This window comes from Lytechinus variegatus, chromosome 13 (assembly GCF_018143015.1).
Source record: "Lytechinus variegatus isolate NC3 chromosome 13, Lvar_3.0, whole genome shotgun sequence".
Taxonomy (NCBI): domain Eukaryota; kingdom Metazoa; phylum Echinodermata; class Echinoidea; order Temnopleuroida; family Toxopneustidae; genus Lytechinus; species Lytechinus variegatus.
The window spans coordinates 15,215,456-15,228,853 of NC_054752.1; the positions used below are offsets into that span (position 1 = coordinate 15,215,456).

Here is a 13,398-nt window from a genome sequence, read left to right on the forward strand (position 1 = left end):
GAGTGCATTCTAGACATTCGGTCCATTCTTGTGACCGGCCCGAATGTTTTGCTCATGTTCAAAACTTTCGAAGTGCATTCGAAGTGGAGAAATATCGAATGACATTCAAAGTGCATTTTCTGACTGCTCTCTGACTACATTCTGAATAATCTTACGACATTCTAAGAGAATTCGAGGCATTCTGATCGCATTCTAGAGAAAACCGAATCGCATAAAACGCGGCCAGCTGCTGTTGTAACGTCATTTGGAAGTAGAAGTCACCCGGTCATGTCGCAATAAAGGAAGACATTTTTGCAAAAGTAGTGAAAATTTCAAATTCCCTCCCGAATGTGGCACGAATTTTGAAAGTTCTTCATTCCGGCTGGTTCTGCTCGATTCCTGCTGATTCCGAATAAGTGTGACGGGGGTATAACATGAAGCTACTTTATTTGATTAGTCATAATCAACACGTATCATTGGCAGGGTAGCTATGATAGTGCGATCCCAACCCACATCATTTTGTACAGTGCGTCCTAAAAAATATGAATCGAGAGTTATCGATGAGTTAACATAACTTAAACACAAATACAATAGGTTACCTATCATTTGAAAGTTTAGAATCTCTTCTTTCATCTTGTATAACTCAGAAGATTCCTCATTCTCGTATGAGACAGTGAATAAAAACAATTTGAATAAAGGATACCAAAGTCCACTTGTCGGGGAGTATCTGAGGTTCAATAAGAAATTCATGTGTGTAAAAGGTTCAGTATCAGCTCTTTAATTTGATACATAAATCACAGAAAATGGTCAAGAAATAACAAAATTCTGTTTAAGATAATTTGTCTTTTGCATTTATGATTAAGTAATGATAAATGATTGAATTTTAGCTTTCGGTTTTCCTCGGACACCTTTTATTGGGATTGAGTATGTTATTACCACAGATAAAATTCATAGAGATGTTTCTATAATAATAGGACTTGCATTATCGCGTACTACATTTTATAGCCATAACCAACGGCATTCATGAGAGTTAATGACTTTTTCTTGACAGCATGTGCCCCACAATTCCGCTCTCTTTCGGATAAACTTGTTCAACTTTGCTGTCTATTATGTTTGTTAAGTATATCTTATCTCTGTGATCTACTTTTCCACTTTAAAAAGGATATTGAAATACACTTTTTTTATATTCCTTCACATTGAAACGGAATCAAACACTAATAAAACTCACAAGAACAAGTTAAATTGGCACCTTCAGCAAGGTCAAGACAGTACATTTTAAATCTTTTTGGTGTGCATTTAGCATGTTTAGGTTTCAGTTAATAAAGATGTTGAGATGTTTTAGAGTGTGCATATCGTATTCACTAACTGCAAGGGTTACTGTGTTTTACTATAGTGGTATGAAAATGTACAAATTTGTTTGATTTTCATAACGTCTTGTTGAGAAATATATATATATTACCCAATATTTTAATGACGTTTAGATGAAATGAATGAATGTGAAAATTATTATTGATTCTAGGTTTAATTATTGGTTAACAATTAATATCGTGAAACTAGCGAAATCATCTATGGTAATTTGATTGTTGGTATATGGCCTCATGTACATGTAGATTATTGATCTATATATGCCTACATGAAGCATGTAATTCATTTTCTAGATATTTGTATTTTCTTATAGTTTCTTTTGTTATTATTGCGCATGTTATACGATACTGCGACAAATAACAAGTAAAATTTAGGTTTAGATTTCCCTCTTTTTATTACAGGAAATAATTAAGCATATACAAACAAATCATAAATGATAGTGGTGTTACGTCTCTTGAAATCAGTTCTGGCAATTACGGTATTCCAAATGATAGGATCCAGATAAAAGTCCAAGTTGGCTGGCGAAAATTCCTTAAGTTAAAGTTCACGATGATGGCGATAATGGAGGGCGATGAAAAAGATAAGTCACTGTAACAAGTTGAAATGTCCGTGAAGACGATGTTAATGATGATTAGCAGTCAATTCCAGCATTTCATGGGTTGAAGAGTGTTCATAAAAACAGGTTGATGATCTCGATGAGAACTGAGAATTCCTCTCTCAAAATAACTGCAAACAGTTCTTTGATGGCGGGTAAATAATTCCACATAAGAAAAATATTCCAGGTGGAAATAAAGTCTGCTCCGACATAAAGTCTGGCGTGAAATTGTGGTGAAGTGATCTGGTATGATATGGAGTTTTCGTTGTAGAAACTGCAGTTTATATATACACTTTTCTCATCTATTCTAGAGACTTCTAGTATTCACTATAAAAAGACCATTCTGTCCATTTCTAGAGCAGTCTATATTCTAAAACATTTTTTGAATGACCTCAGTGAAATCAACAATGTCAACAAAATAGCTAAGCCTATTGTTTATTTCCACTATTGTAAAGCAGTCTGTATTGTCTCTCTTGGGAAATTCCAGGGATAACAAAGATTATTGAAAGATTAGTGTCCAACAAAGCCGTACTGGAACATTCTTGATCATTCTATGCTATAAATATCCTTAAAGAGGAAATAACTAAATAAATGAATGTAATTGCTCTTACAATTCTTTCAACATATAACACGCAGAACACTTTCTTTCTCACTATTATCAACGGTACAGTACATTTGTATCCATGTCAGTAAATATAATTGGTCATAAGGAGTTTTTATTTGCATAAAATTTAAAAAAGAAGTTAAGATTCTAAACATAATGGTCTCTCTTTTAGTAATACCTTATTAAAAAGATATATTTTTTAAAGGTCTTTTTCTATCAAAAAAGAAAAAAAATCATCTAACAACGTGGGTACTTGTGTACATAATATATTGCAGTAAAATGCACTGTAAAAATGAAAACACGCGGGGTTTTTTTTGTCGATTTTGATTATAGATAATTCAAATGCTATTGATATATTTTTCGACTATTTTTATTGGTAAAATATTTGTCTGAAATTGTCTGAAATTTCCGATTGAATATTGATTGTAAATGTTTCGGAGATAAATGGAGGTGTATGAGTTTGAGATGCTCGTACCTTGTTTGCTTCTTTTATCGCTTAAATTGTCTTGTTTTCATTTTGGATGTTTCTGTTTCTGTTTGTGGTAACTCCTGTAGGAACTCGGCAGGACAGAATTTTCTGCTGGTAAACGCCAAGCTGGTATATAACCAATTACCTTCGAAACATTTTACGTCTAGGTTAATCAGTCATAGTGGCTGACGTAATAGACGACAGATATCACTCTTTGGCCTTTTTATCAAAGTGGAGACAATGGCAGAGTTGGGATTCGAACTCACAACCTTGCGATTATGAGTCCAATGCTCTAACCACTGGACCACACGACCCGACCCCCACGATGTACTTGTTTGGCAAAACTATATTTGTTTATTTTGTTTGTTTGTTTTGGAGAGTATTATTGTTTGACTCTTACCATCGAGAGGCGAAGCTTCCTCAAAGTTAGGGCATTACAACTTACCATCAGATATCTGAATTGCGATGCAACTTCTCCGGCTGTAATTTTCGGCCTAAATAAAATGTAATGAGCAGGCGCAAACTGTGGTGCGTGTGGGTGTCCTGCGCAAGCGCATAACGATATTATATAGCTTTGCCAAGTAAGCGTGTCACAGAAGCAGAGTTGCTAATTTTAAGATGATTATTGATGTATTAATTCATATATGCTTTACTTATGTTTTAATGTGTCAAAATAAAATTAGTAATTAAAGGTAATGATTTTACCAAGAAAAGTCTGAAAATTCAATTTAGTTTTATTTTCTCTTTTTCCCTTTTTGTTCCTTAAAGGTCAATTTATTGATTGATGAAAACCAATAAAGACCAAAATTAAATGAATTGTGTCCATTTTGTTTTACTCTTTTTCTTCCAGCAATGATTAGAGTGGGGTGTACTCACCATTTCTACTCCTTAGTTCCTACCCCCTCATTTCTTTAAAATGTATAGGACTTAATGACAGAATGATTCGATTAAGCTTTAACCGGGCCCCAGCCCTATCGTCTGGATAAAGCGGTGGCGTACATAGCGAAATTTGTCGGGGGGGGGGGGTATTTTCTTACAAGTAGAAAAAATATACCATCAAACTTCCTTCTGCCCCCTACCCGCTCCCCTCGCCATTGGTCTGTAGCAATGCCACAACATATCCAGTACAGTATTTCTTCTTCTTACAGGACACCTCACCTGGCAAGTACACGAGTAAAGCATAGAGCTATTAATATGAGTAAAGTATATTTAGGCTATGACTCTTTGATTTAGACATCGTGTGTAGGAATTCTTTAAAATTATTACTAAAAAGGAGGTGACCGATATTCCAATCAACCTCTTGAAAGTAAAGCATCCACCTCTCCAACCCCTCCCTAATTGAATAAATCTAACGAGCCACACTGCATGACGAATTACGAATAGTTGAAAGAATTTGGAGATGGATTGTTGGTAAAAGTGTTATGTTCGTTCTTCACGTTGATAGCAGGAGAGGACAAAAAACCCTTCTCGTTAAAATGGAAAATACGGGGTAAGATTTCTATTTACTCACATTTTACCTATATGAATAAGCGAATAAAAGTCACTGCTAAAATACGATGTGTTAAGTGGATCGAATATAATTCAGTTAGGAAAACCGAATGGTGGACGGGGGAGGAAGTTTATAAATACCTTTACAGTAGACTGATTGATTGATTTGATAATGAAACAATAAGAGAAGAGAAAATTCCCTATACAAATAATGTTACAATTATTACGTCTTCTTTTTGAAAGACTTTTCGTAACAGTTTTTTCTTCGATTTTAAAATGCGCTGATCATGAATGAGGTGAATTTAAAGTAGAATCCGTGGAAATTCGGTCACGCATTTAATGGAGTTGTGTAGGCGATATATTGAAAAATAAAAAGTGGTGATTTCTTTAAACAATTATAGAAATGGAGACTGATGGAATCAGGGCAATTAGAGTATTTGCTCACAATGTGTATAGCAACCAATTTGTTGTAGAGCGATGAAAAAATGGTATGGTAAATCATGGACCTATAGGTCAATGGGTAAATTGATAAATTGATAAAGTGTCGCAAGGACACAATTTTGAATGTTTGGAATGAAATTAGATAAAGACTTCCTCCAAGGGTTTATTCGCTGATGGGTGGAGCCTTTTGAGTGCATCCAATTAAAGAAGTTCCTATAAATACAAGGTTTTTCTCGTTCAGTATTCTATACAGCCCCAAAAGAAGGGAAGTTGGTGGAGGAATTCGTATCACATCTTCTTGAATTCGTCCCTGGAATTTTAAGCTTATTTCTGATCATGCCTCTAGATAAAGCGGAATCATCACCACATTTCTCAGAAACACTTCCTACATCATTCCCTGGGACTATCCCCGGATCATCTATCTTTAGCGAGTCCAGGACTGAGTTTGAAACACAGAATTATTTAATTGAGATCCTGGATGAGAATCCAGGTTCTCAGGTAGGTTTATTGTTGGCCGAAGCCACGGGTTCCAGTCTGAGAAGCACCCGAGTGGAGGATTCCCAAGCCAATGTTTCTTGGGAGTGGTACCCGCTTGAATGGAAATGGTGGACGATCATCCAACTCCTTGCTGCGATTGTAGGAATCATCGGAAACTTCCTGGTGATCCTGGTTGTTTTCAGGAGAGGGATCAAACGGAAGTCCACCGATATCCTCATAGGAACTTTGGCCATTGCTGATTTCCTGACCTCCATATTCCTGATACCCCTGCCACCAATCAGGCAACTCCCATCGACCTGGGTCGGCCAGATCTACTGCAAGATAGTCTATGTCAACACCGTCATGTGGACCTCTGTGACTATTTCTGTTTTCATCCTGTCCGCTGTGTCCATTGAACGCCTTGTTGCCATAGCCTATCCTCTACACTTCAAGACTTTCTTTTCAAATCGCTTGACAGTGATCTACATCTTCGTCATCACTACAGTAGTGATCATCGTCCAGGTCGTGTGGTCTTTCACGGCCTTCGTCGATGAGGACATGAATACATGCGTAGTGCGATATTCTTCAAAGCAACTACAGGCGGACGTCGGGATCGCCTTGTTCTTCTACAAGATTGTCATACCGGGTTTGGTCATGTTTGTGTCGCAAGCTCTGACGGTCATGGTTCTGCGAGCAGAGTACAAACGGTTCGGCGACACGGGCAAAGACATCAACGTTTGTAGTCCTCAGTTCAAGCTCTTGATAGCGAAGAAAAGGGTTGTGAACATGCTCCTGATCGTCCTACTAACCTTCGTCATCTGCTGGGGTCCAAATCAGATCTTCTATCTGTTGCTCAACCTTGGTCTCGTACCCATATCTTATCTGTATGGTCCGTTGCATCGATTTCTTGTTGTTTTGGCTTTCTTTAACTCGTGTCTCAATCCGGTTATCTACACGGCCCGTTATCCACGGTTCCGCGACGCTCTTAAACATTTGTTCTCAAGCTCTTCTTCTCCCAAGTCGCACGTCCCAATCTTTGGGCAGAAAATGGAAACTTCTACCGTGCCTACCGTCACCAGTAATGTTGCTTGACTCCATAAAGGGGATATGCGGGAGCGCTATCGGGACTTCCATCTCCTATAAAGACTAAAACTAAAAACTACAAATTGCATGCACTAAAAGAACGTTCAGATTCCCTACAAGTGTTGATTGATAGAGTGATAATAATAATAATGATAATAGCCGCATATTTATCCAGGGCAGCCACTTCAGTTCCGAAAACTGTTCTCCCAGCGGGCCCTGCTATTATTACCCCGGCTTTAGCACGGCTACCTTGATCAAGAGTGTATTCTTAAGTTACAAGTGACATAATAGCTCTCTGGAAATGTGGAAGTGAAGAACTTTAAATGATATAAAAATAAAAGTAAATTTCAGAGATATTGGACTTTCTGCCATTCATAAAGGATGTTCCATGCATGTTTCGGAAACGTGGGGCGTTAATATATAATTCTGTTTGGTGTGTTTCATCAACGGATGATCTAATAAAACTTCTTTGTTGGGAGTTAATAACAGTAATAATAATATTACATTGTGCATAATCATCGCCGATTTATTCTATGTCTTCATACGGCAGAACGGCGTCGTGTTCAAATGTTAACGTTCTCATTTTATAGTGCATCATTTTCTCTGTTTACAAAAATTCTTTCATTTTCCCTTCTGACTTTAAGCTGAAATTTTACTATTGCTGACAAAAAATTCAACGTTCCTGCATGCAGCAACCCCCCTTCTATTTTCAACAATGGTGTGTGATTTTTTGCTTGATTACTGGGGCAGTGAATGCTCTTTTTCACTTTTTTCTTCTCCCTGACGTTGTGTTCATCTACAGTGTAATTGGTGTAAATAATCTGAGTATTTTGCTTTTAGGGTTAATTTACCTTTCATTGTGAAGTGAATAAGTAACTATTCTTTTGATTAAAAATTTCTTCTATCATATTGCCTCAAAATCGAAAAAAGCACACCATATATAGTAATATTATATTGTTTTTGTTATTACTAAATGAGATTTGGTGAGTAGCATTTCATAGATTCCACTGAGGAATTCTACTGTCACTTTTTCTAGATGGAATTTTTTGTCGATATTCTTGTTGCTTTTCTTATTATGTTCATGTTCTTATTATGTTCTACAGCGTGCTAGAAAATCAGTCATTTTTACTATTTCAACCTGATGTCCAAACAAATGGGGATTTTAAATTTGTTTTGTGGTTGAAATGTAGTACTACTGGGTAGTCATGTAAAAATGACAACCAACAAAATTTTCGTGTCCATGCATGGGTGAATTTGAGGTTAAAATATTGCGTGCCGCATACATGATTTCTGAGTCCCCGGCTTACGTCATGCTGGGGGGGGGTCAAAATTAATGTATTGCTGTGACATGCGTGGCCAAATTATTTCTAAAAACCCCTAAACGATTTTTTTTTCTCTGTGTGCAAAAGAACCCCCTAAAAAAGTTTCGCGGGCTTTATTTACACACTATGGCCCAAGTTGCAACAAGTTGTTGCCAGAATATGACCCCGGGGAAAAAGCTTGAGGAAAAAACACACACCCTAAACACGTTTGGCTAGTCTTTAAAAAGAAATTGGAAAAAATACCCTAAATACTTTTGACCCTGCGATTGACAATTGACCAATTTTTAAAAATACCCCCCCCCCCTTTTTTTTATATTTGGTGTTTTTATACCCTTAACGAGTGCACTCGCGGCCCGCGTTCAAAACTGAAAAAAAAATCAGTTTTTCACATGACTAGCCACAATAAATTGATCATTGACACACACACAAAAAAGGCATTTTTGCTGCTCAAGCATTCAGCAAAGAGACTATGTAGAATCTGTTGTCGAAATGTTCCGTACGACACGTGAGGAATCGCCCTATAGTAGTGTGCCTGCTAAGACAATATTAGACCTATACACCATCATCTGAAACAGGGCCCTGGGATTGACGATTTTTCCTTTTGACTGGGTGTGCTGATCCCAATTTGACAAGCAAAAGAAAGAAGAAAAATACCACTTTAAAATGTAGATAATTTTTGTCCCGAGAAATTTGAAAAGCAAAACAAAAAAAAAGGTTTCTATAAAAAAAAATGTTGGTCATCTTGGTCACATTTCTCCCGTCCAATATTAATGGGGGGATGGGTGCTGCCTATGAAAAAAAAAGTACACGTAGCGCCCCCATGGAACATTTTGGGGGTGTTTCAGTACTCCCGCTTCCCAGGGCCATGATCTGAAAAAGATTTTCTTTCACTCCAATTAAGTTAAACTTAAAAATTGATTATTTTGATTGAAACCGATTTGATATATTTCCAACGTTATGGTTGGACATTCATAAAAAGAAGAATGTGGTCCCGATCAAATGATAACAAACGTGACCACGCTACAAAATAGTGTGGAACGTAATTTTAGCTACATTTCAAAACATCTAACTGTATCTTCAATTCACACTATGAACATAATTATTCATGTGTTTTTTATAAACCAAATGGTAAAACGATATTTACGAGATCGGAATGAATAGTTTACTGCTTGTATGTTTCATATAGGCCTATGTTTACTTGTTATTGAATTTATCAATTATTTTCACAGTTTCATGATGATTTTAACAGGATAGATGATTACTTGGGAATTGACATTGTGTTAAATATAAAACAATTTCAATGTTTCTTTAGATGTTATAATGTTAATATGATTATTTATCAAGTTAATACATGTTTTTGAGAAGAATGGGAATGTAAATATCAATGTGCGCTTTAAAAATTCATTTATTTTGCATCTCTAAAAACATACAATACATCAAGATTAAATCAATCAATTCCATAGTAAGTAAAATATGAATATTGTAAAATTATGACAAAATAGCAAAAGATGTTGTTTGAAGGTTTGCATGGTGGCATGTACAATCGCTGATGTGGTTTACGGTACACCATGTGGAGTGTTATAGAAACAGAGGATAGAAGAAAAGAAATGGATAGGAGAGAAAGTGGAGATTTGAGAGTAGAGTATTCTTTCTTGAAAGTAGTCCTGAAAAGGACTGCACACCAGAAGCGAATTGATGAGTTGAGAACAACTTGAGTAGTAGAGCTGATGAGGAGATGCTGGCTTGAGTTGGCGAGTATAGAAGCAGTCGAGAGACTCGACGTTTCGGGCAGGTTGACTGTCCGTCTTCAGGAGTTGACTGTCCGTCTACATGCGGTAATGAATGGGATGTGAGGAGTAGCAAAAAGCCAAATAGGCATATCGAGGCTACTCCTGACTACTGAAGAGCTTGCAATCAACTTATTATTGCAAGATCAACCAAAATTAATCAAAAAGCCATAGTCTACTTAACAAGGGATTTACTAAGTATATTTTTGATAATTATGTTTTCAGTATATATTTGGAAATGATCTAGATACTTTGTATTTAATAAATAAGTGCTTGGTTTGATTCATTGTTTGATTGATTGATTGATTTGTTGATTGATTGATTGAATGAATGAATGAATGATTGATTGTTTGATTGATTGATTGATTGATTGATTGATTGTTTGTTTGGCTGGATTGATGATTGATTGATTGATTGTGTGATTGGTTGGTTGGTTGGATGGATGGTTGGTTGGTTGTAGTGTATAACGGCATATGGGGTAAAATTTCAACCAACATGAGGGTAATTATTTATCCAACCAATTTGGGGCAGTATTTTAAACAATGCGGGAATCATATTGTCCAGTAAGGTAAAAAAAATGAAAATAAGCAGCGATTACTTCAAATTTGGCAAAATTTTCATCACACTGGATAAATATAAAAATGCCTAAAACAAATGCTCAATTCTGGTTGGACACATAATTGCCCTTATGGAGCATATTTACCCAATATTTTTTTTAGATTTGTTGGTTGGTTGGTTAGTTTGTTGGTTTATTGTTTGGTTGGTTCCGGTTCATTGATTGATTAATTGGTTGATTGACTGATTGGTTGGTTTGTTTGGTTACTTGATAGCCTGAGTGGTTGATTGGTTAGTTGATTGGTTGGTTGGCTGGCTGGCTGGTTGGTTTGTTGGTTGGTTGACTGATTACTAAAACATGGAATGTGTAGATATAGGAGATGATGTAGTAATTCATAAAGTGTTATTGTAGGAAAAGGATTGATAGATGAATCTTTAAATTAATAGTTTTACATCTAACCTAGATTATGATCCTCGATCACGACACGTGTTGCTCTATTGCCCGTCATCGCCGGAGATGGCGTAGTTTCGTAAAGTGTCTTTAACATTCATTGTGTGCCGTGGCCGAGTGGTGCCGTGCGGAGTGGTCTAAGGCGCCTGGCTATACATGGAAAGTCCGGAGTTTGATCCCCGGCCGCGGCACCTATGCCCGTGAGCAAGGCATTTAACCTACAATGCTCTTTTACCCTGCTTTCAAATAAATGGAAATGCTATATGCATTATTGGTAATAGGTGTGCACTTGTTTTCTTTCTTTTTTTAATAATTTAATAACCACATACAGGAAGGATGTATGAAGAAAAAAATTATTTCAAAGCTATATCCAGGCTGCAACCCCCATGGCATATAAAATTTACCTTTAGAAGCGGCGCTACCGGGGGCGGGGCCTACCAACCCTATTGCGCTTATACATTTTTTTCATAGAGTGAGACGAGGGTGGAGAAAAAAGGTTGAAGAAAGGAGGGGAGAGAAGAAGGAATCTAATTGACTAATTGAGAGTTGTGAGTCATACATTGCCCCTATATCTGTACAAAAAATGACGTCACCTTGAAAGTCGTCTTAATTACTCTTTATAAAAAATAAGAAAAAAAAAACCATGGCGCCTCCCGTGTTGACATTTCATATAAACTTTCCATAAATAGATTAATCATTATAGAATATTTCATGGCATACAGGTCCTCAACCGACCAATACACTTGAATCAATCCTATTCGATGTGGAAATTAATAAGTAGGCCTATTAGTAATAATTCTGATAATTGAAGACAGATCTAACCAAATTATCATTTGAATAAGCATAATATGAATACAAAACGTTGTAAACTTCATGCATTTTCACAATTATTAACTTGTCCACAAACTAGAAGGGTCTTATCAACTTAAAGTTTATGTAAGAGTGGTTTAAGCGTGTATATACAGACAGACGAATCAAGTCGAATGATCTTGAAATACGACCCCCCCCCCAAAAAAAAATGGGGGAAATGCAATAACTCTAAATACATCTGCCACTTGACAGTCGGGGGCTGCATGTTTTCACACCGATTCCGCGGTGTCTTTTACACTCTCAATTCCAAGGATTTAAAATAAATGCAGATCGGCTGTGAATAGTGACCAGTCGAATATTAGATTAAGATTTAAACCATTAGGATTAAAACATAAAGCTAAAAGATTTGAATTTAAATCATTTGAGATTTAAAAGTTAATTCTAAGTATTGAAAGTAAATCAAAAACTTGGCCAGGCACCATTCACAGCCGATCTGGATATATTTTAAATCCTTCGAATTTAGAGTGTATAGGGAGAGAGAGAAAAAAAATCGACAACGGGGGGTTTATATATATCTCTGGGATGTAGCATATAAACCTGAATATGACTAATATAATAAACTAATGAATATGGATGTTCAGACAAGGTAATAAGTAAATTAGTAAAAGTAGGTGTTTAGGAAACAAAAAATGTAGAGAAATCAACTAGAAAGAAAGAAAGAAAGAAAAAAAAGAAAAGAAACTTTAAAGAAATTAAGAAAGAAAGAAAGAAAGAAAGAAGGAAGGAAGGAAAGAAAGAATGAAAGAAAGAAAGACAGACAGAAAGAAGAAATAAAGAAAGAAATAAGAAGGAAGCAATCAGGAACTAAGGAAGGAATGAAAGAAAGAAAGAATGAAAGAAAGAAAGAAAGAAAGACAGAAGGAAGGAAGGAATTGGGAACTAAGGAAAGAAGGAAGAAAGGAAAGAAAGTATGAAAGAAAGTCTGAAAGAAAGAAAAAAGAAAGAAAGAAAGAAGGGTCAAGGGAAAAGCAAAAACTATAAAAAGGAAAAAAAAGTTAAGGAGGATCAAACACATTGCTACATGTGGAGCACTTTTTGCATTTCTCATTTAATTTTTCATTTTTCTTTTCTTGAGGCTACCGGTATTTTCTTTCTATTCTATTCTTTCACCTATCTTTTCTCCCCTTTCCATTCCCTGTTTTCGCCTCAAATGTTCGGGTTTATTTTTGTTTTATGATTAATTTCTTTGATATGTATATCGTTTCTTTTCTACTTCGTTTATAGCATTGCTTTTTTGCGAAGTGGCGCCTCGGTGGCGCCACGAAGAATGGCTACCAGTGCAATGCAATTAAATGCAAAAGCAAAAGCCGCGTCGCCGCATGTGGCGCACTACCTAAATCTGCACGATATTATAAAATTCCGATATTGCATTGACGAAACGAAGGAGGAGAGGAAGCCATCTCGAGCTGTCTACTATTAATTTTGGTTATTAAACCACAAACCTTCTTCTTAGTCCAACTACAAAGTAGCATAAAATGGCCCGAATCTCACTTTGTACAGCGATTCTCAGTTTATGTCTCGTTCTTAATTTGTGTGAAGGATTAGGTGAGTTGATTTTAACGAAAAAACATCGAGTGGAAAATACAGTGCCGCTGCTGCTGAAGTCGACTCGAACAAACAGATTATCGTGTGTAACTACCCCGAAGCTCTCCCATAATGGGGCAACAACAGGCGCCGCGGTGTGTGGCTCCACGACATACACTAGCGCGTTTTTGCCTATTTATTTGGGCTAGCTAGGCCTAGATTCTAAGTTATTTGTGTTTTGATGAACATGATTTCAAACTAGCGCAAATGTACCGTACATGAATGTATACTAACTGTAGGGTGAGAAAATATTAGGAATCACGAAAGTGGAAATTTTCGCGGATTTCGTGGCAAGATCGGCGAGCGCAAATTTACACACGAATTTATG

At 36.4% G+C, this 13,398-nt stretch overlaps 2 protein-coding genes across 3 annotated transcripts in view; both read left to right on the top strand.

Moving 5' to 3' along the window:
• The first annotated feature begins 5,061 nt into the window (after positions 1-5,061).
• Positions 5,062-6,643, top strand: LOC121426966 (galanin receptor 2a-like). The gene has a single exon (XM_041623381.1). It carries the CDS (start codon positions 5,278-5,280, stop codon positions 6,508-6,510), a length of 1,233 nt encoding a protein of 410 aa, XP_041479315.1. The 5' UTR covers positions 5,062-5,277; the 3' UTR covers positions 6,511-6,643.
• Positions 6,644-12,844: 6,201 nt separating this feature from the next.
• The window catches only part of LOC121426033 (plexin domain-containing protein 2-like), a 72,401-nt gene continuing 71,847 nt past the window's right edge, over positions 12,845-13,398 (top strand). For both annotated transcript variants that reach the window (XM_041622161.1, XM_041622162.1), the window contains exon 1: positions 12,845-13,031. In XM_041622161.1, coding sequence (XP_041478095.1) covers positions 12,962-13,031 — 70 coding nt within the window. In that variant the 5' untranslated portion in view covers positions 12,845-12,961. The remainder of the gene's footprint in view (positions 13,032-13,398) is intronic.